This window comes from Pecten maximus, chromosome 11 (assembly GCF_902652985.1).
Source record: "Pecten maximus chromosome 11, xPecMax1.1, whole genome shotgun sequence".
In the NCBI taxonomy this organism is placed as follows: Eukaryota; Metazoa; Mollusca; class Bivalvia; order Pectinida; family Pectinidae; genus Pecten; species Pecten maximus.
The window spans coordinates 31,557,299-31,579,334 of record NC_047025.1 but is presented as its reverse complement, the minus strand read 5'-3'; the positions used below and the strand labels follow the sequence as shown (position 1 = coordinate 31,579,334).

The 22,036-nt window shown below is 39.6% G+C and overlaps 2 protein-coding genes across 4 annotated transcripts in view; both read right to left on the bottom strand.

Annotated features, from left to right (window-relative positions):
- LOC117338082 (putative ATP-dependent RNA helicase TDRD12) overlaps positions 1 to 22,036 on the bottom strand; it is a 113,838-nt gene that overhangs the window by 65,720 nt on the left and 26,082 nt on the right. For 2 of the 3 annotated variants that reach the window (XR_004534959.1, XM_033899272.1), the window contains exons 9-18: positions 18,532 to 18,606; positions 17,586 to 17,597; positions 14,823 to 14,874; positions 14,612 to 14,722; positions 12,954 to 13,142; positions 12,557 to 12,691; positions 11,943 to 12,044; positions 11,276 to 11,320; positions 10,472 to 10,792; positions 9,152 to 9,266 (exon numbers count right to left, since the gene is read on the bottom strand). Coding sequence is in view for 2 of the 3 variants with exons in the window: in XM_033899272.1 (XP_033755163.1) it covers positions 9,152 to 9,266; positions 10,472 to 10,792; positions 11,276 to 11,320; positions 11,943 to 12,044; positions 12,557 to 12,691; positions 12,954 to 13,142; positions 14,612 to 14,722; positions 14,823 to 14,874; positions 17,586 to 17,597; positions 18,532 to 18,606 (1,157 nt within the window). In the remaining variant the exon portion in view is untranslated. The remainder of the gene's footprint in view (positions 1 to 9,151; positions 9,267 to 10,471; positions 10,793 to 11,275; positions 11,321 to 11,942; positions 12,045 to 12,556; positions 12,692 to 12,953; positions 13,143 to 14,611; positions 14,723 to 14,822; positions 14,875 to 17,585; positions 17,598 to 18,531; positions 18,607 to 22,036) is intronic. The other variant, XM_033899274.1, reaches the window with a different exon arrangement.
- On the bottom strand, positions 592 to 4,909 carry LOC117338083. The gene is made up of 2 exons (XM_033899275.1): positions 1,493 to 4,909; positions 592 to 1,180 (listed from the first exon to the last, which is right to left on the bottom strand). Exon 1 carries the CDS (start codon positions 4,889 to 4,891, stop codon positions 1,805 to 1,807), a length of 3,087 nt encoding a protein of 1,028 aa, XP_033755166.1. The 5' UTR covers positions 4,892 to 4,909; the 3' UTR covers positions 592 to 1,180; positions 1,493 to 1,804.

The following is a 22,036-nucleotide window of genomic DNA, read 5'->3' as shown; positions in this document are numbered from 1 at the left end:
TAAATCTGTGCCCTTGTACCCAAGCTCAGTTCCAATCTCCATGAGAACTTTGACCGCCGTCATTTTATCAATCTCAAAAGTCAGTACAAAACCTGCACCACAGTATTTGCTTGAAATAATATTTACAAAACACTGCAAATTGGTACACAACAACAACACAATGTACAAAATCCTGCAATACATCTAAAAATGAAAGATGATATATCAGCAAAGTACATAAAGTTTGACTTACCTGGAATCCATGTACAGCCACAGGTCTCCATCTGTTAGTAGCTACTTAATGCCTATACTGTACCCCAGGACCCCCAAGTATAATACTTACCATAAAGCAATATCACACTTTCTCGGAACATCTAACATACCCTCTTGTACATAGCTATCAACTCGCAACCACATTTCTCTCTCAACAATCGCATATCCCACCGCTGCCACCAAAATTTGTAACGTAAACTGAGCGTGATTGCTGATATTTGCACGAGAAGACAGACTACAATATATACAAGATTTATTTACAATTTGTACAAGCATGTATATTAACATTTATTTATAAACACGCTCATTACACAATCTTACATACAACACACTCTGATAATTCATAGACACATAAGCATAAATACATAAACATAGACACATAAGCATAAATACATAAACATAGACACCCTATTCCCTACAAGTCTCTCAAAGGCCACCACAGTTGAACATCGAGTCCACACAGTTACGTTGCTAAGCAATAGATGAACATGAATGTCTCCATCATCGGTCCCTCAGAATCCAATCAGTGCCGTCTTATACAGCGGAACAAAATCACACACGCAGTGCTCAATATACATGTACTGAACATGGTCAGCATCCACAACAGGGAATCAACGTTATAGTAGAACAGAATCTCTACGTCTGTAATCATGATCCCAAGACGTTGAATATATCGACAACTGTGACGTCATCAATAACTATGTCACATCTCTGCCGCGATGTGTATCACCGCTCAGACATACCACGCAGGTTATGTCGGTCCATCCTTCCAAAACAGGGAAGGTTCACAACAGGCATACAGTTCATAGGACGAGTAGGATCTCGTAGTACATAAATCAGTACAGCTATTCGGCCCTCGGCTCTAGGCCTCCATACCATAGGTGGGTAGTGTTCATGGTCTCATCAATTATGGTGTAGGCCCATCAAGCTACAACAATATAGTAATTACAATTTACTTTACAGTTATATTTTATGTATTAAACTATTTAAACAATATATATTCCACACTACATATAAGCAAAACCATACTTGTAAACATACTAGATACTCGCGCTCATTTACCGACGACACACAATACACCGCACGTGCCTCACTACCACTAGGTCACGCCTAACAATACAGGTAACATTCAGCGACTATAAAACACTATAAACACACTCAAACTGGCAAATATAACAACAGACAACCTATTGATAACGTTATGGGGTAATATTGGGTTATATTTGATGGAAATACTTACCCCAATCTGTAGTTTGGGCGTCGAACAGGGCTACGCTCCAAATACCCGCTGCTAGGTTTTTTACCTGTCCGCCTGTACTCCCGCTTACCTGTTGCTCATGCGCACACACCCTGCCGCGGTCTCAACAGTTGAGAAACGGCGCGCAATTTAAAACTCTTAAAAACAATACTAAGGACTAAAACAAATACATACAAGTTACAAATACTTACATACACCAGATATGGCATGTGACAACACGCCCCAACCAGAAGAATAAACGTTGTGGAGCTACTTTTATTCTCCAAAAAGTCACATGACAGAGTTTCCTAGCCATCACATTCTACTGAGGAAATCCGCACCAACGTTTTCACATCCTCTGATTGCACGTATTCGGAATTTGTACGGTTGTAGTTGCAGTGCCCATCTCATTAACCTCGCATTCACACCCTTCATCTTGTTCAAATATATAAGTGGTTGATGATCCGTCTCCAACACGAACTCCTTCCCATAGATGTATTTTTGGAATTTCTGAATGGACCACACTACAGCCAAACATTCCTTCTCAATCACGGAATATGGGCATTCACTGGACTTCAGTTTTCGGCTAGCATAAGCCACCGGAAGTAAATGGTCTCCCTCCATTTGCAGTAGAATACCGCCTATTCCCTTATCTGACGCATCGGTCTGGAGAGTGAATTCCGCTTCCAAGTCAGGTAACTTCAGTATTGGACTAGATGATAGAAGCTTCTTCAGAGTGTTGAACGCTCTCTCATGAGTGTCCTGCCATATCACCTTGTTTGGCATTCCCTTTCTTGTCAGGTCAGTCAATGGAACAGCAATAACCGCAAAATTAGGGATGAATTTCCGGTAAAATCCGGCCAGACCCAGAAAAGATCGCACCTGCTTCTTCGTCGTTGGTCTCTCCGCTTCGCTGATTGCTTTGACCTTGTCCGGGGTTGGTAGCAATCCTTGCTGTCCAACAATATGTCCCAAACACTCTAGACTACCATATCCAAGCGCGCATTTACTTGGTCTCGCTGTCAATCCAGCCTCTCTCAGTCGTCTGAACAATTCTGCAAGTACTAAAACGTGCTCCTCCCATGTCTTCGTGTAGATTAACAGGTCGTCTATAAAACTCTCTATGTTGGTCATTCCCCGAAGAAGTTTCCTCATCAATCGACAAAAAGTCGCTGGGGCGTTTACAAGACCAAATGGCATGACTGAGAATTCGAATAATCCAACAGGTGTTGAAAATGCCGTTTTCTGTCTGGAACTCTCTGACATAGGAACTTGCCAGTAGCCTTTACTAAGGTCAAGACGGGAAAAATATTGGTGACCCGCAAGTCGCGAGAAAATATCCTCGGCGTCTGGCATCGGTTCGGCGTCAAATACGGTTATCCGATTCAGGTGACGATAATCGACGCAAAACCTATTCGTGCCATCTTTCTTCCTTACGATCACAACCCCTGCCGAATAAGGAGACTTTGACGGGTGAATAACTCCCATCTTCAACATCTTGTCTACTTCATCCCTGATAGTTTCCTTCATGTTGAATGGAATGTTGTGAGGCTTGACTCTAACTGGTTCGGATGTTGTCGTCTTGATGTCATGCTCAACTAACGATGTATTCCCGGGCATATCAGTCAGAACATCATCAAATTCCTCCATCAGTTCTGTCAAATCCTTCCTTTGTGGTTTAGTCAACAGCTCAGACACTAATACATCTTCAGCTGACTCCTTCCTCCCCAACTGAGGCATCGTAATATCCTCCAACAGACCATCTTCGTAATCAACCGTCTCCTCTTCCTCTACCATGGACACACAAACAACAGACATAATTCCGGATTGCTGACATGCAGAGTTCTCTTCCCTCTCAACGTATCTCCGTAGGAGGTTGGCATGCACAGTTTTCACCTTTCCATCAATGTCGACCTTATAATCCATTGAACCCATCTTCTCTGTAATCCGGTATGGTCCTCGCCACTGCATCTCTAACTTGTTCCTCTTCGTTGGCAACAAAATCAAAACCTTCTGGCCAACATTCAGTTGTCTTTCCTTAGCCTTCCGGTTATAGTAAGACGCTTGGCGGATCTTCGATGTCCGAAGTTGCTTCTGGGCCATCTCACAGGTGTCTTCTAGCTTTGCCTTCAGGTCAATGACATACTGGTAGGTAGTCTTTGTCTCAGGATCCGGAACTTGTTTGGTCCAAAGCTCCTTTAAGATCATCATTGGCCCTCTGACAGTACGACCATACAGCATCTCAAATGGTGAAAAGCCAAGACTCTCTTGGGGAACCTCACGATACGCGAATAGTAGTGCGTTGATATATTTATCCCAATCCCTGGGTCTTTCAGCACACATCCGACGAAGCATTTGTTTAAAAGTTCCATTAAACCTCTCGACTAGGCCATTACACATCGGATGATAGGGTGTTGTGGTCAACTGGCGAATAGATAGTAAACGGCTTACCTCCCTCATGAGTTCTGATGTGAATTGAGCTCCCTGGTCTGTGAGTACCTCGCTTGGGACACCAACACGACTATAAATATCGACCAGTGCCTCGGCGACACGCTCCGTCTCGATTCCTTTCAATGGTATGGCCTCTGGATATCTTGTGGCATAATCCACTAGTGTTAAGATATAGCGGTTCCCACGGTCTGTAGCAGGTTGGAGTGGCCCCACCAGGTCAATAGCTACGCGCTGAAATGGCGTTCCAATGAGTGGCATAACCCCTAACGGAACCTTGGTCACCCTGCCCTTGGGAAATGTCCGTTGGCAGACATCACACGAGCGACAAAATCTTGTCACATCTGACGTCAACCCAGGCCAATAGAACTCTGATAATATCCGCTCGGTCGTCCGTTTCGCCGCTAAATGGCCAGACATCACAGAATCGTGAGCCAACTTCATCACAGCAGGTCTCAACTTGGTCGGTACCACCAGCTGCTTAAACAGCCTTCCCTGTGCTGATGATGGACTCTGAAACTCTCTGTATAATAGACCCCTCTTGACATAGAAATGAGACTTACCGCCATCTGATCGTATCTTCTTGTCATCATTCCTCGCCAATTGCCATAGCTTCACAAGACTGTCATCAGCTTGCTGTTCAGCTTTGATCTCATCAGGAGTAGCAAAGTTGTCTGCAGTAGGTACATTCAATGCGCGATAGGGTCGGTTCTCCTTCTGCCGTTGAGCCCTTGTCTGTACAGCAGCAACAGCTTCCACCTTCCAATCAGTATCTGGATCTCTAGGCTGTCTCGCACCCTCGATGTTTCCAATAATTACATCATACAGTGGATTGTCCATACACCACGCCACGACAGAACCAACGTAATACGGTGTGTTGATAAAAACAGTAGCAATAGGAACCTCCAACTTAGAACCATCTGCTAGCTTACATGTTAGGGTCTCACCAGTCATCTGCTCTTCGCCAACTAAACTCCGCTTGATTACCACTCCAGAACATCCAGTATCCCTTAAAACTGACACAGGAGACTCATCAACACGGCCCTCTACAACCGGCATCTCATCAGACTTAGGAATCTTCACATAGCAGGATATGTTTACTCCAAAATGCTCGCTACGTCTACCAGTCGTAACTCCAACTTTCCCACTACTTGATTTCTTCGGACAATTGTAAGACATGTGGTCTGGTTTCTTACAAATGAAACAATGTTTACCTCCAGTCTGTCCCTTCTTAGACTCCTTGGCATCAGAATGAGAATTGGAAGATTGCTGGGTCTTCATGCTTGACGAGGTCTTATCAAACTTCCGGGCTGGTCTTACAAAGTTAGACGCGTTCCCTCTAGCCTCAGCGAATTGGTCAGCTAATGTTGACATCTCAGCAATACTCTTGGGAATCCTCTCCTTAAGGAAAAGTTTCAGCTCATTCCCACACGCCTGTAGGAATTGGTCTCTTACCATCAGGTCTCTCAGGCCATCATACGTCTTATCAACGGATGCCATCTCCATCCACCTAACGAGGTCGCTCTCAAGCCGTACCGCGAACTGCGAAAAGGTCTCGCCTGTTTCCGGTCGCCCACTTCGGAATCTTTTCCTAAAGCCATCCTCGGTCATCTCGAAACGCTTTAACAAGGCTCCCTTCAGCACATCATAGTCAAGACTCTGATCAACAGGCAATCTAGAGAATACGTCCAGAGCTCTTCCCTTCAACAAAACACTAAGGTTCGAAGCCCATTGTGTGGTCTTGTTCCATCCTTGCGTTGTAGCATACCGCTCAAACCTTTGAAGGTAGGAATCAATATTATCCTTCCCCTCCTCAAAAGTAGGAAGTTTCGGTCCCCTCGCTGATACAGAAGGTGACTTACCTTGATCCATTTGTGGTTTCCTCTCCTCCTTCTCTAATAGTTCCATCTTTCTTGCATGATCTCTAGCAGCTCTTTCTTCTTTGTCCATCTCCAAAGCACGTTGCTCCTTCAATATACTCAGCTTAATCTGCTCCACTTTTTGCTGTTCGTCCCATTCCTTCTGCTTCTGTTCCCGTTCACTCTGTCTCTCATCTCGCTCTCTATCCTGCTCATCTTTGACAAACTTCTGTAAATCTGTGCCCTTGTACCCAAGCTCAGTTCCAATCTCCATGAGAACTTTGACCGCCGTCATTTTATCAATCTCAAAAGTCAGTACAAAACCTGCACCACAGTATTTGCTTGAAATAATATTTACAAAACACTGCAAATTGGTACACAACAACAACACAATGTACAAAATCCTGCAATACATCTAAAAATGAAAGATGATATATCAGCAAAGTACATAAAGTTTGACTTACCTGGAATCCATGTACAGCCACAGGTCTCCATCTGTTAGTAGCTACTTAATGCCTATACTGTACCCCAGGACCCCCAAGTATAATACTTACCATAAAGCAATATCACACTTTCTCGGAACATCTAACATACCCTCTTGTACATAGCTATCAACTCGCAACCACATTTCTCTCTCAACAATCGCATATCCCACCGCTGCCACCAAAATTTGTAACGTAAACTGAGCGTGATTGCTGATATTTGCACGAGAAGACAGACTACAATATATACAAGATTTATTTACAATTTGTACAAGCATGTATATTAACATTTATTTATAAACACGCTCATTACACAATCTTACATACAACACACTCTGATAATTCATAGACACATAAGCATAAATACATAAACATAGACACATAAGCATAAATACATAAACATAGACACCCTATTCCCTACAAGTCTCTCAAAGGCCACCACAGTTGAACATCGAGTCCACACAGTTACGTTGCTAAGCAATAGATGAACATGAATGTCTCCATCATCGGTCCCTCAGAATCCAATCAGTGCCGTCTTATACAGCGGAACAAAATCACACACGCAGTGCTCAATATACATGTACTGAACATGGTCAGCATCCACAACAGGGAATCAACGTTATAGTAGAACAGAATCTCTACGTCTGTAATCATGATCCCAAGACGTTGAATATATCGACAACTGTGACGTCATCAATAACTATGTCACATCTCTGCCGCGATGTGTATCACCGCTCAGACATACCACGCAGGTTATGTCGGTCCATCCTTCCAAAACAGGGAAGGTTCACAACAGGCATACAGTTCATAGGACGAGTAGGATCTCGTAGTACATAAATCAGTACAGCTATTCGGCCCTCGGCTCTAGGCCTCCATACCATAGGTGGGTAGTGTTCATGGTCTCATCAATTATGGTGTAGGCCCATCAAGCTACAACAATATAGTAATTACAATTTACTTTACAGTTATATTTTATGTATTAAACTATTTAAACAATATATATTCCACACTACATATAAGCAAAACCATACTTGTAAACATACTAGATACTCGCGCTCATTTACCGACGACACACAATACACCGCACGTGCCTCACTACCACTAGGTCACGCCTAACAATACAGGTAACATTCAGCGACTATAAAACACTATAAACACACTCAAACTGGCAAATATAACAACAGACAACCTATTGATAACGTTATGGGGTAATATTGGGTTATATTTGATGGAAATACTTACCCCAATCTGTAGTTTGGGCGTCGAACAGGGCTACGCTCCAAATACCCGCTGCTAGGTTTTTTACCTGTCCGCCTGTACTCCCGCTTACCTGTTGCTCATGCGCACACACCCTGCCGCGGTCTCAACAGTTGAGAAACGGCGCGCAATTTAAAACTCTTAAAAACAATACTAAGGACTAAAACAAATACATACAAGTTACAAATACTTACATACACCAGATATGGCATGTGACACTGAGGACAAGTCCTACACCAGTCCTACTTACTGAGGACCTGTCCTACACCAGACCTACTTACTGAGGATCTGTCCTACACCAGTGCTGATTACTAAGGACCTGTCCTACACCAGTCCTACTTACTGAGGACAAGTCCTACACCAGTCCTACTTACTGAGGACCTGTCATACATCAATCCTACTTTCAACGGATCTCTCTTACACCAGTGCTAGTTACTGAGAATTTGTCTTACACCAGTCCTACTTACTGAAGACCTGTCCTACACCAGACCTACTTACTGAGGACCTGTCCTACACCAATCCTACTTACTGAAGACCTGTCCTACATCAGTCCTACTTACTGAAGATCTGTCCTACACCAGTCCTTCTTACTGAGGACCTGTCCTACACCAGTCATACTTACTGAAAATCTGTCCTACACCAGACCTACTTACTGAGGACCTGTCCTACACCAGTCCTACTTACTGAGGACCTGTCCTTCACCAGTCCTACTTACTGAAGACCTGTCCTACACCAGTCCTACTTACTGAAGATCTGTTCTACACCAGACCTACTTACTGAGGACCTGTCCTACACCAGTCCTACTTACTGAAGACCTGTCCTACGCCAGTCCTACTTACTGAAGACCTGTCCTACGCCAATCCTACTTACTGAAGACCTGTCCTGTGCCAATCCTACTTACTGAAGACCTGTCCTGTGCCAATCCTACTTACTGAAGACCTGTCCTACACCAGTCCTACTTACTGAAGACCTGTCCTACGCCAATCCTACTTACTGAAGACCTGTCCTATGCCAATCCTACTTACTGAAGACCTGTCCTATGCCAATCCTACTTACTGAAGACCTGTCCTACACCAGTCCTACTTACTGAGGACATGTCCTACATCAATCCTACTTACTGAGGACATGTCCTACACCAGTGCTGATTACTAAGGACCTGTCCTACACCAGTCCTACTTACTGAAGATCTGTTCTTCACCAGACCTACTTACTGAGGACCTGTCCTACACCAGTCCTACTTACTGAAGATCTGTTCTACACCAGTCCTACTTACTGAGGACCTGTCCTACACCAGACCTACTTACTGAGGATCTGTCCTACACCAGTCCTACTTACTGAAGACCTGTCCTACACCAGTCCTTCTTACTGAAGACCTGTCCTACACCAGTCCTACTTACTGAGGACCTGTCCTACACCAGACCTACTTACTGAGGACCTGTCCTACACCAGTCCTACTTACTGAAGATCTGTCCTACACCAGACCTACTTACTGAGGACCTGTCCTACACCAGACCTACACATACTGAGGACCTGTCCTACACCAGACCTACTTACTGAGGACCTGTCCTACACCAGTCCTACTTACTGAGGACCTGTCCTACACCAGTCCTACTTACTAAGGATCTTTCCCTTGTCTATGGGCCCTGCCCACTCTCCTCCTATCTGCTCCAGCATCAGTGTATCCATTTTGTCATGAGATAGTAAAGAGTACAAGGAGCGACTTTTCAGCATCTGACAAATATAATTTTTCAGGTGTGGTCATTATCGGATAAATATAATTTTACAGGTTGGTCATTATCTGGCCATCAACAAATATTACATAGTTATATACAGTCAAACCTGTGTACATGTATAAAGGATTACTATGTTTAATAAGTTACATCCCTTATAAACAAAGAACCAAGCATGAATATTAATAAGTTTTCTTACAGTTCTCTATATATCTCCTGATTTAACACAAATTAATAAAACAAACAAAAAAAAACAGAAAATTAAAGACAGATGATTTACATGTATTAATTTTCAAGATTCATTTGAACCAAAAATGGCTTTGTTGGTTATTTAGAAACTTTTTACATGTAATTCTGGTTAATACTACACACAATATAATGCTCGGCTAGATAGATCTTTTAGCTCGACCATTTGATTGTAATAATAGTAAGCAGGAGGTCCCAGGTTCGATCCTTTGCATAGGCAGGGATTTAATTTTAATTAATCATGCGCTCTGCTAAATTGGTGCCAATGTCGTGAATTATACTTTGCACTACTTGCAAAAGCATCACTGTTACCCCTGGAGAGGTTCTTTCCTGCAGGGGGAGTATGTAACCATGGTAAAATATTAGGTGCAATGTAACTTTACCAGCTTACATACTAACTTGTCCTCGAGTTTTCAGCAATATTTATGTTATGATTTTCATTGGGGATTCCCTGCACTGTTCATTATGGACAGGTGTCCGCTATATAAGGGTGTCAGCTATGACAGGTTTTATTGTATTTAACTGTATGATGATTAAGTGATAAGAAAATTGTCCTCGACTAATTTTATTTAGCATATATACAGTTTAGTGATTGTATTTTCTGGTCATTTTCTGGTCATTTTCTGCAAATCGACAAATTTTATATAAAGTTAATTAGTTACTGGTTTATCACTTACATGACTCCTATTGCCTGGTTTTGCCTCACAGCCTATAATCAGTGTTTAGTCCACTTAAAACAGTCAGCAAATATTATGTATATTGTACTCTGTACATCAGTCATATTTACAGTGTAACACTTGGCACGTTCTAAACCAGTACATTGTCTAACTCAAATTCCTGTCCAATATTGATATCTGGTCCAGATATTACAAATGTTTTTCCATTTTTGTTCTCATAATTCAGTAATTGAATAATTTAATGGTGTTGACAAGTCACTGTGTCACCAGTCAGTAGCTTTACCTTATGGATGTGAAGAGTAGTGTTGACATTACTGCAGAAGATGATCAGCTTGCAGTTGTCTCGAGCCAGGGAGCTGACCAGCTCAAGAAACTGTGGCATCAGCTGATCAGTTCTCCAAAGCAGCGGAATTTGTTTGACACGGCCATATATGGCAGCCTCAAAGCGTGAGGTGATGATGAGGGTAGGGTCAGGCATGAAGGCATCAATGAAGGAGTTGACCATATTACACCAGCGTGAACTGAACACCAGCACCTCACGTGGTGCAGAGCGTTCCACATGCTCCTCAACCACCCGTGCATAGTTGATCATTAAGTCCTGAATCTGTCAATAAAATTCATAACATATCTTATATCATAAAATGCAATAAAACTGAATTAATTATTACAATTCCCTAAATATGACATATAAACAAAACAAATGGGGTGGTCAGGTGACCCAGTGATACCGATCGGCCATGAAAAAGTATTGGGTCACCTAGCTAGTTAACTACGTGGGTTCCTCCACAAGTATTCCGGTTTCCTCCCATACTAAAACCCCTCATGCGCGTCCAATCAGGCCAACAAGCTTGATTTTGTTTCATAATTGTTGTAAAATAAAAAAAGTTAAAATTTACATTTAAACAAAACATATATTTGAAAAAAAATAACTACATCTAATCATATCATGATAGATTATGACATCTATCTAAAGAATAAATTGGAGGAGAGGTGTTTGATACAGGTTATTGTAAAAACTTCCAACTAAATTGTGAAGTCCAGTTCCTTTTAAAATGTTTTAATTTAGATACATATTCACTGAACTAACCTCCTCTCTAAACTCCTCCAAAACGATCTCAGCATCATCTATCACCTGTAGAAGGAAAAATGTGGAAGGAAACATAACGATTTATAAAGGCAAAACTATGAAGATCTTAAACAGTTTTGAAAAATAATAAATAAGGAAATTTGAACATTTACCATGATCACTTGACTCCAGATGAGATTTCAATCCGCTCCACTTTATATTTCATTTGAATATATTTAATTATTAATTTGGTTTGATCTTGACTCAGCAACCTTGATCTTTGGTTATGCAACTCATTAAATAACCACATCATTTTAGTTTAATTATGCTTTATAACCAAATATCAACTAAAATCACAAAATTACAGTGAAGTTTACACCTTTTGTTGTACAAGTGTACATCCTCTGTTGGTGGGCATGTTGGGGAGACACATTTACTGTTATACACCCTAATTTAAACTGACATTGTATTTGCCTGACACATTTAGTGTTGTACACTTAAGTTTAAACTTTAAAGATGACAATGCCCGATTTGTACAGGCTACAGAAATTCACATCTTATACACCTAAGATTAAACTTTAAGGTGACAATGACTGATTTGTACAGGCTTGACAAATGCACTGTTGTACACATAAAATTTAAAGATGCCAACATTCTGATTCGACCTGTGGCTAAGGTAAAGACTCACAATATGACAGAGGCGTTCCAGATGTGTGTATTTCTGCTGTAGTAGTCGGGACAAGCTACGTGGCGTAGTAATTAATAGTTCACAGCCATTGATCAATGGTACCTATAAACAAAGATAAAATAAACTTATTTTCAGTCTATTCATGGTCATCAACTTTATATATCAATATCAATGAACAGTTTCACTGAAATAACAAAACAGCAGAACAGTAAATCTGACATCAAATGACATTACACTGTTAAAATTACAACATACAAATAGGATGAGAGTCTTCATCACATTTAAAGGTGCTATATATAGCTGAAAACAGTAACCGGCAGTCACATACATTATAGACAATACCAAATGTTGCCTACTTAACACTTTTGGAAACACCCAGTTTGAGCTTCTCTTTTGAATTTGAAATAAAGAATTAATTTCATCCCTAAGAATTTCTATTGTGTTTTGTCTCTATACTGGTAAATTGTATATAACTTTAAGTATTAAAAGCGATAAAATTTGTTTATATCTTTTTTTTTTTTTTTTTTTTGCTGTCAATGATGTAGTATCTTTAAAATACCAATAACAAGGTTATTTTTGTGTAACATACAACAGCCTGTTGGTACATTACCTACCACTTGACTCTCTTCATTTCCTCCTCCATAGGTGACTAGAACACGGAAAGAGTTATTGCCACACAGAAGTGTCTTGGTTACATCATACACCATCTGGGCACTCTTCCAGAAAGGCACCATTATAATGGCATATGGCTGCAGTAACAAAGTTGTACATTAAGCAGAGAAACTTCAATGATGATGCGGCACAATATACAAGAGAGATCTTCGCGCCCACCATAAAATTACCTTTATGGGATCCAGTGACATTGGTTACATTGAATCCAGTAGAAAGATCACAGCTGTACAGTGTCCAGTAGAACTTATCAGTATTTTAAACATGTAATTACCACTCTTAGAGTTAAACTCAGATTATTTACCATTTCATTAGAAGTATATAGTTGATGAGTAAACTCACCCCGTTGCCAGTAGGAATGTCCTTGTAGTTGGTTGGCTTGAGTAGATCCGTTAGGAGTGGGGCAAGGTAGGCAAAAGTTTTTCCTGACTCACTGGGCGATATGCCCACAATATTACGCCCTCTTAGAAGAGCCGGCCAAGAGTAACACTGTATGAACTTTGGTGCTTCTATGCCGTAATTATCGAGGCCCTGAAATATCACAGTTTCTTTCTTCATCTAAATCAATTACAATCACTTTAAAATTACAGTACACTTTCCAAAAATCATTCTTGCCAATTTTCTTTGGGAATTCAAATCCACTTCTATATAAATTGCTATTATCGTGAAAAGATCTGCAAGAAATGGGAAACTAAACAAGAGGCCCAGAGGGCCTGTATCGCTCACCTGGATTTCATGAGATATGAAACAAGAATGATGATTAAGTATATTTGTCACTGGTATTGCTATGTCAATATATCATAGGCATTTTATGGGTACGTGAGGATTTGATGTCAAAAAATGCATTTATCCATGAAATAAAATTAACTTTTGGCACAACCCCATAGGGATGCTACCACACAAATGTGAGTGATATCCATTGCTTATTTTCAGAAAAGAAGTTGTTTAAACCAATTGACCCCTTTTGACCCCGCCTTCTGCACCCCGGGAGGAGTGGGGTCAGTTCCTTCCTTTATAAAATTTTGAATCCCTACCCAAAAGGATGCTACCAGGCAAATATGAGCGATATCCCTTGCTTAGTTTCAGAGAAGAAGTTGTTCATATCAATTCAGCCAAATTGACCCCTCTTGGCCCCGCCCCTCAGGCCCCCAGGGGGTCAGCCTCACCAATTGTACAATTCTGAATCCCCACTCCATAGTGATGCTACCAGGCAAATATGAGCGATATCCATCGCTTTGTTTCAGAGAAGAAGTCGTTTATATTAAGAGAGCCAAATTGACCCCATTTGGCCCCGCCCCTCAGACCCCTTGGGGGTCAGCCCCACCATTTGTACAATTTTGAATCCCTACTCCATACGGATGCTACCAGATAAATATGAGTGATATCCATTGCTTAGTTTCAGAGCAGAAGTCGTTTATAATTCTGTAAAACTGACCCCTTTTGGCCCCGCCCCTCAGACCCCAGGGGGTCAGCCCCGTCATTTGTACAATTTCAAATTCCTATCCCAAGGTGATGCTACCAGTAAAATATGAGAGATATCCATTGTTTGGTTCCAGAGAAGAAGTCAATTATATGAATATAGCCCGATTGACCACATTTGGCCCCGCCCCTCAGGCCCCTGGGGGGTCAGTCCCATCATTTGTACAATTTTGAATCCCCACCCAATAGTGATGCTACCAGGCAAATATGAGTGATAGCCATTGCTTGGTTTCAGAGAAGAAGTCGTTTATATCAATAGCGCAAAAATGACCCCTTTTGGCCCCGCCCCAGAGGCCCCCAGGGGGTCACTCCCATCATTTGTACAATTCTGAGTCCCCTACCCATAGGGATGCTTCTGACCAAATTTGGTCAAATTTTGATGTGTGGTTATGAAGAAGAAGTCAATTGTTGACGGACGGACGGACGACGAACGCAACGGTATGGCACAAGCTCACCTTGGTCCTTCGGACCAGGTGAGCTAATAATTACATAAATTTAGAATATAGGTAAAAATCTTGTACCTCTCTGATGATGGGATCTAGTGGTGTATCCTGAATCTTGTAGATTGGCTTGAGGGAGTCTTCGCTGTGTACCAACACGCCATCATCATTCAAATTAGGCATTTCCACTGGCTATTTACACAAAACACAATTTAACAAAATTTAATAATGTTTTAAGATGTTGAAATCATTTTAGAGTTTTAAATCTTGGAAATACAGAAACAGCACTCACCTTTTTCCCCAAAGATTGTGTTCCCCCTCCGATACAAAGTTTGTCCAATAGCCTGTAACAAAAAGATTGTTAAAAACTCCAGTTTCTTTTTCAGAAAGTCAAGACGGGATAATCAACTTATCTTATTCTATTTTACCCTGGTGAATACATATCACAAGTACAAACATATTAAGTATACTCCATGACACTAAAGATACAAAATATTCAAACAAGCCACATATATTTTTTTAATTTTCTATGCAGGGTCCATGCATATTATCGTGAAGAACATGTTACCATGACATAAAACGATGAGGGATATCGAAAGGTCAGTATTAATTTATAACTGACCAGAAGCTTTCCCTTTTATGTGAACGAATACCTACCATGATGCAGAACCACAATCGCTGAAAAAGACGCCCTGTAAACGTTTGCAATATTCTGTGCCATTTTACGTCATGGTAATATGTTTGTCATGATAATAGGCATGGACCCTGTACACTTACTATTAAACCAAACAGATTCTGATGAAAAGCCCTTACATAGAAACTCAATATAATCCAAAATATCATCATAAAACTATGTGGCTGTATATTCTAATTTTCAGGGCCCAGCACAAGCACTCATCCGCTCATCACCACTGAAGAAGAGATGAACAGATTTTGCCACCACCACCAGACAAATGATTTTTATTGCCCACTCATCCACTCATCCTGATGAACAGATTTTGCTGCCATATTTACTTTTATTGCCAACTAGTCGGATGAGAAGAATGTTGTGTTATTCCATGTACTTTTTTTTTATTGGATTTATTTTTCATTGCAGGCCAAATGAAGAAAAACAAAGACAGTTTTCTGGAGAGGTTTGATTCAAATAAAAACAAATATTTTCTTATGTCAGTGTTACCTATGTTATATCTAGATTCATTGAAGAAATATCTTACATTTTGCAACAAAAATTAGCCTATTTTGAAATGCGTACACTAGCTCCATCATTGGACGTTATATATATCTTGACTAGTTTTAAGTTGTAACAAGCACAAACTTTAGGGAAAAAAACATATTTAGTATTACAGGTACATTTTCCAGACTAGTAAATTTTTAGTCTGGACGAGTACTTTTTACCATGCCACTAGTCCAAGAGACAAGTGATTGAAAAAGTTTTTGCTGGGCCCTGAATTTCTGATTATGTAAAATATGTGTATTGTAATCAACACCTTTATACCTGTATCAGTTTATATGTGGTATTTTGTGTGGCACCTCTCTGTATAACTTTATCTTACAACACATGATAATACGTAAATTAAACATAAGATATAAGAAAAAAATCCACCTAAACCTTATCCTCTACATCAACAAAATCACAGAAATAACCATTTCAAGAGTATAGAAATAATTGTAATTTGAATTACTGTTAAATACTACGCCACAACAAATGATAAACATTTTTTAATTAAAAATGAATAGAAAGAAAAACTACGATGGAAGGTTGTGCAGTGATGCATGTGTAGACGATGGAATGGTGTTTATTTGATCTCAATAACTGTATATTTTACAAAAAAAATATTTTTCATCTCAATAATTTCCTGCTGTACTAAAAACCAATATCATTTCTCTCTTAGTATCTTGATGAGTGACTGGTCTTAATATGATATCCAATTGTATAAGAAATAGCGATTTATGGTCGAAGTGATAATATATTTTGTATTAATATAAATCTGGAATACGAAATGCTCATCATCTAAGAGACTGAGTAAGAGATACTGAACTTGCATTTGATATACTTTTTTTATCTATTTATCACAGAATTCTTCATTTGATCATACTTTGAAACTTTTGGGTATGAAAATTCTTTTTTCTTTTTTTTTTTAAACAGAATCCTTCAATTGACCATACTTAGAAACTTTCATGTATGAATATTCTATCATTATTAAAAAAGAATTCTTCATTTGATCATTCAAGATAATGATAATGATAATGAAGAAAGCAGAACTCCAAGTGATCAATACCATACCACAGACTATATAGGCATGTATGTGACAATACTGGAGAGAATGATAAACCATTACAATACAGTGCTGTACTTCATTTCATCTCACCGCTTTTACTGAATCTGCTATTCCGCCTTTCTGTAGAGTTATCTGCTCTTGTGAGCAGATATTGATCATTATGCCATTTGTTTGTGAGAACAACGTCATAAATATGTGAGAAAACAATGTAATTTTCTCACACAAAGTAATGAGTCACCAACGACATAACAATCAATATTTTGCTTACAAGAGCAGATAACTCTACAAAAAGACAGACTAGTATTATGGTACAAGGGATTTAAAAACTTTAGTTAATATCAACTTCCACAGTAAAACATAAGGTACTTAGATATTACTAGTTCTCTACAGTAAAACAAGTTCATAGCAAACCCATGTTAACTAAAAATTAATTACTCATGTTAACTAAAAATTAATTACAGCCGGAATCTGTTAATGGTGGATGTAATCAGGTATCAATATGTACATTTCTATGACAAGCTTTAAAAACATACAAAAATCGTCTAATGTTAAAAACTTTTACAGTCTTTACTTCCGATTATGATTGATAAGGTTGGCATATTAGAATAAAGGTTAAAAGGAAAGCTGTATTTAAAATGTGGCAGTGATTGTGATAACGATGATGATGATGATGATGACAAGAGCAGCTGATAGCAGGTCATTCGTAGAGGAGACGGTACATGATTGGTAAAATAAGTCAGATTTTCAAACCAAACACATGATGTTATGCATCTTACCTTTGGCCTGCACTATGTATGTTGTTCAAAACAAAACAAAATACAAAAAAAATATTAAAAAGCATAAAAATAAGAAATTTTTCAATTTAAGTTTGTCATGTTTTTAACACCAAGAATGTATTTAATTTGCTGTCACTGTCCTAGATGTGATTCTCCTAATAATACATGTACATTTACAATCAATCAAACTAATTTTCCAGTTTTCTGTTACACAAGCACCTTTTTCGACACAATACTGTAAGCTGTTTGGGTATGCACACCAGCTAATATTAAACTTCATATAATCAATAGTGTGTGTTGAAAGGTAAGTACTATAATCCAACTATATGCCAGGTTTGGTTGGAATAGCACAGATCCTTTTTTAAGAAAATGAGTTTAACACAAAAAAGTCCAGATTCCCAGAACCCCAAATTCCCAGTCACTAGAGCATTTATTCTGGATGATATTCTTTAATCAAATGTTGAGATGTCCACCATGTGATCTAACTACATACCAAGTTTGGTTACATTTGGACTTGCTTTTGAGCAATGGATGTAAACGCAAAATTTAAAAGTCACTGCCATATAGAGGTAACACCATAGTCTATGTGACTATGTAACAGGGGAGACAAAAATGTATGTATATGGAATATTAACATAGAGTGAATATTAAGTTAAAAGTAATATGAAATTATACAAACTATTCATATATATCGCTGTGAATCATTACATACTGTGTAATTGGTAATTTGCAGGGATTAAAGATACTGAGTGAAAAAACACCCAGCCAATATCAATGCCATGGATTACAAATGCCTCGTATAAATTTAAATGTGTAGACATGCATGTTTACTTGTTTACTGCTGAAAGCTACATGTAGCTGGTTGGAATTCCGCGGAATTTTATATCTGCAAAATATTAGCCCTGTGAAATTAAATGACTATACAGTAACACTGCCTAGAACACACCTTTTACCCGTGAGGCGGCCCAACATTTGTGTTTTCTTTGCATGAGTTTCAGCTATAGCTTCACTGTCCCTGAATCTGAAATAAACCACACATGTATTACTTTCATATCAAATAGTATTTTAAATTGTAAATAGAAGATATTGAATGGTTTCACTTGAATATAACATATATTTCACAAGTATGACAGAATATCGATATTTTCACGAGTGCGAAGCACGAGTAGAAAGTATCGAAATATTCTTCATAGGACGATGTCTTTTTGTGACGTTACTCCACGTCAACTTGAGGGCACCGTTTTGAAAAAAATGATCAACACAATTTTAGGTTTTTCTGCTGTTTTTAGAGAATGAAAAGTGCATGAAAAGCTAACGTTAAGTGCGTATTTTGTCAAAAAGTAGTCTGAATATTTCAGAAATATAGCAAAATAAGCCATTTACCTATCTTCGCTTTGATTCCAAAAATCAGCAGGTTTCAATGAGGTGAATACAAAGGTTTTCTCGGATTGGTAAACAAGAGGCCCATGGGGCCTGTATCGCTCACCTGGTTGGATTTGACCAAATGTCAAAATAATGTTCATGTTCAATTTGTTAATACATATACAACAAGAGGCCCATGGGGCCTGTATCGCTCACCTGGTTGGATTTGACCAAATGTCAAAATAATGTACATGTTCAATTTGTCAATACATATACAACAAGAGATCCCAGAGGGATCTTGGCGCCCACCATTGAATGTTCTTCATAGGTTCCATGTCAGATTGATCTTTTCTCTACTTTTCTCTTCTTCTAAGTCTTACTAATCTGTGTAAACTCAGAAGAAACCTCTAGTACTTTTCAAACAAGGGAAACCTATATATAAAATTTAAGATTAAAACACCAAGGGGAACCTATATATGGAATTTGAGAAAGATTCCTTCAGTGCTTTCTGAGAAATAGTGATAACAAACTTCAATTGTCAAAATCCAAGATGGCTGCTTGTCGGCCATGTTGTTTTCCGATTGGTCTCAAAATGCAATATGCATAACTAGGCACCTGGGGGAACCTACATATGAAATTTCAGGAAGATCCCTTCATTAGTTTCTTAGTAATAGTGATAACCAGTTTCAATTTTCAAAATACAAGATGGCTGCCTGTCGGCCATGTTGTTTTCTGATTGGTCTCAAAATGCAATATGCATAACTAGGCACCAAGGGGAACCTACATATGAAAATGGAGAAAGATCCAATCAGTACTTTCTCAGAAATAGCGATAACAATCTTCTATGGTCAAAATCCAAGATGGCTGTCTGTCGGCCATGTTGTTTTCCGATCAGTCCCAAAATGCGATATGCATTACTAGGCACCAAGGGGAACCTACATATGAAATTTGAGAATGATCCCTTCAGTACTTTCTCAGAAATAGTGATAACAAACTTCAATGGTCAAAATCCAAGATGACTGCATGACGGCCATCTTGTTTTCTGATCAGTCCCAAAATGTGATATGCATAACAAGGCACCAAGGGGAACCTACATATGAAATTTGAGAAAGATCCCTTCAGTACTTTCTCAGAAATAGCAATAACAAACTTTAATGGTCAAAATCCAAGATGGCTGCCTGTCGGCCATGTTGTTTTTCGATCTGTCCCAAAATGCAATATGCATAACTAGGCACCATGGGAAACCTACATATAAAATTTGAGAAAGATCCCTTCAGTACTTTCTCAGAAATAGCGATAACAAACTTCAATGGTCAAAATCCAAGATGGCTGCACGTCGGCCATGTTGTTTTCCAATCGGTCCCAAAATGCAATATGCATATCTAGGCACCAAGGGAAACCCACATATGAAATTTGAGAAAGATCCCTTCAGTACTTTCTCAGAAATAGCAAAAACAAACTTCAATGGTCAAAATCCAAGATGGCTGCCTGTCGGCCATGTTGTTTTCCGATCGGTCCCAAAATGCAATATGCATAACTAGGCACCAAGGGAAACCTACATATAAAATTTGAGAAAGATCCCTTCAGTACTTTCTCAGAAATAGCGATAACAAACTTCAATGGTCAAAATCCAAGATGGCTGCCCGTCGGCCATGTTGTTTTCCGATCGGTCCCAAAATGCAATATGCATAACTAGGCACCAAGGGAAACCCACATATGAAATTTGAGAAAGATCCCTTCAGTACTTTCTCAGAAATAGCGATAACAAACTTCAATGGTCAAAATCCAAGATGGCTGCCTGTCGGCCATGTTGTTTTCCGATCGGTCCCAAAATGCAATATGCATAACTAGGCACCAAGGGGAACCTACATATGAAATTTGAGAAAGATCCCTTCAGCTCTTTCTCAGAAATAGCGATAACAAACTTCAATGGTCAAAATCCAAGATGGCTGCCTGTCGGCCATGTTGTTTTCCGATCGGTCCCAAAATGCAATATGCATAACTAGTCATCAAGGGGAACCTACATATGAAATTTGAGAAAGATCCCTTCAGTACTTTCTGAGGATTAGCGATAACAAGAATTGTTTACGGACGGACGGACGGAGGGACGGACGGACGGACGGACGGACGGACGGACGGACGGACGGACGGACGGAGGGAGGGACGGACGGACGGACGGACCACGGACCACGGACGCAGGGCGATTTGAATAGCCCACCATCTGATGATGGTGGGCTAAAAATGTACTCTCTGAAAGACCATATGGATTATTTTTACACCATAATGGTGTTTAAAGAAACTAAGTCCCTTAGGGTGGGGAAAGCCCCTTTGGCCTATTTTTACATAAGAATTGTGTTTATCTCTTAATGCCCATTTAAAACTCAAATCTCTATTTCCCCTATTTGGCCCCTCCCTTCAGGCCCCTTGGAGGTCAGAGTCAATATTTATATAAACTCTCTTTCCCCCTTCCTTTAAGGATATTCCAGACCAAATTTGGTTCAAATCCATTCGTAACTTAATAATTAATAGCGATTTAAAGGATTAACCCCTATTTTCCCTATCAGACCCCACTCCCCAGTCCCCTGGGGATTCAGAGTAAAAAATCATACCAACTCGGTTCCCCTTCTCCAATGAATATTCTTGACTATATTTGGTTAAAATCCATTTAAAACTTTATGACTAGTAGCAATTAAAAGACTAATCTCTATTTCCCCTACTTGGCCCTGCCCCTTAGGCCCCTAGGGGTACAGAGTAAAAATTCATATAAACTCTGTTCCCCCTCCCCTCAAGGATGTTCCTGACCAAATTTGGTGAAAACCTATTCAATACTTTAGGACTAGTCACGATTTAAAGGAGCAACCCTATTTCCCCTATTTGGCCCCGCCTCTCAGGCCCCTGGGGGTTGAGAATAAAGATTTACACAAACTTTGTTCCTCTTCCCCCAAGGATGTTCCTGACCAAATTTGGTTCAAATTCATTAATAACTTTATGACTAGTAACGATTTAAAGGAGTAACCCTATTTCCCCTATTTGGCCCCGCCCCTCAGGCCCTGGGGGTTCAGAGTAAAAATTTATACAAACTCTGTTCC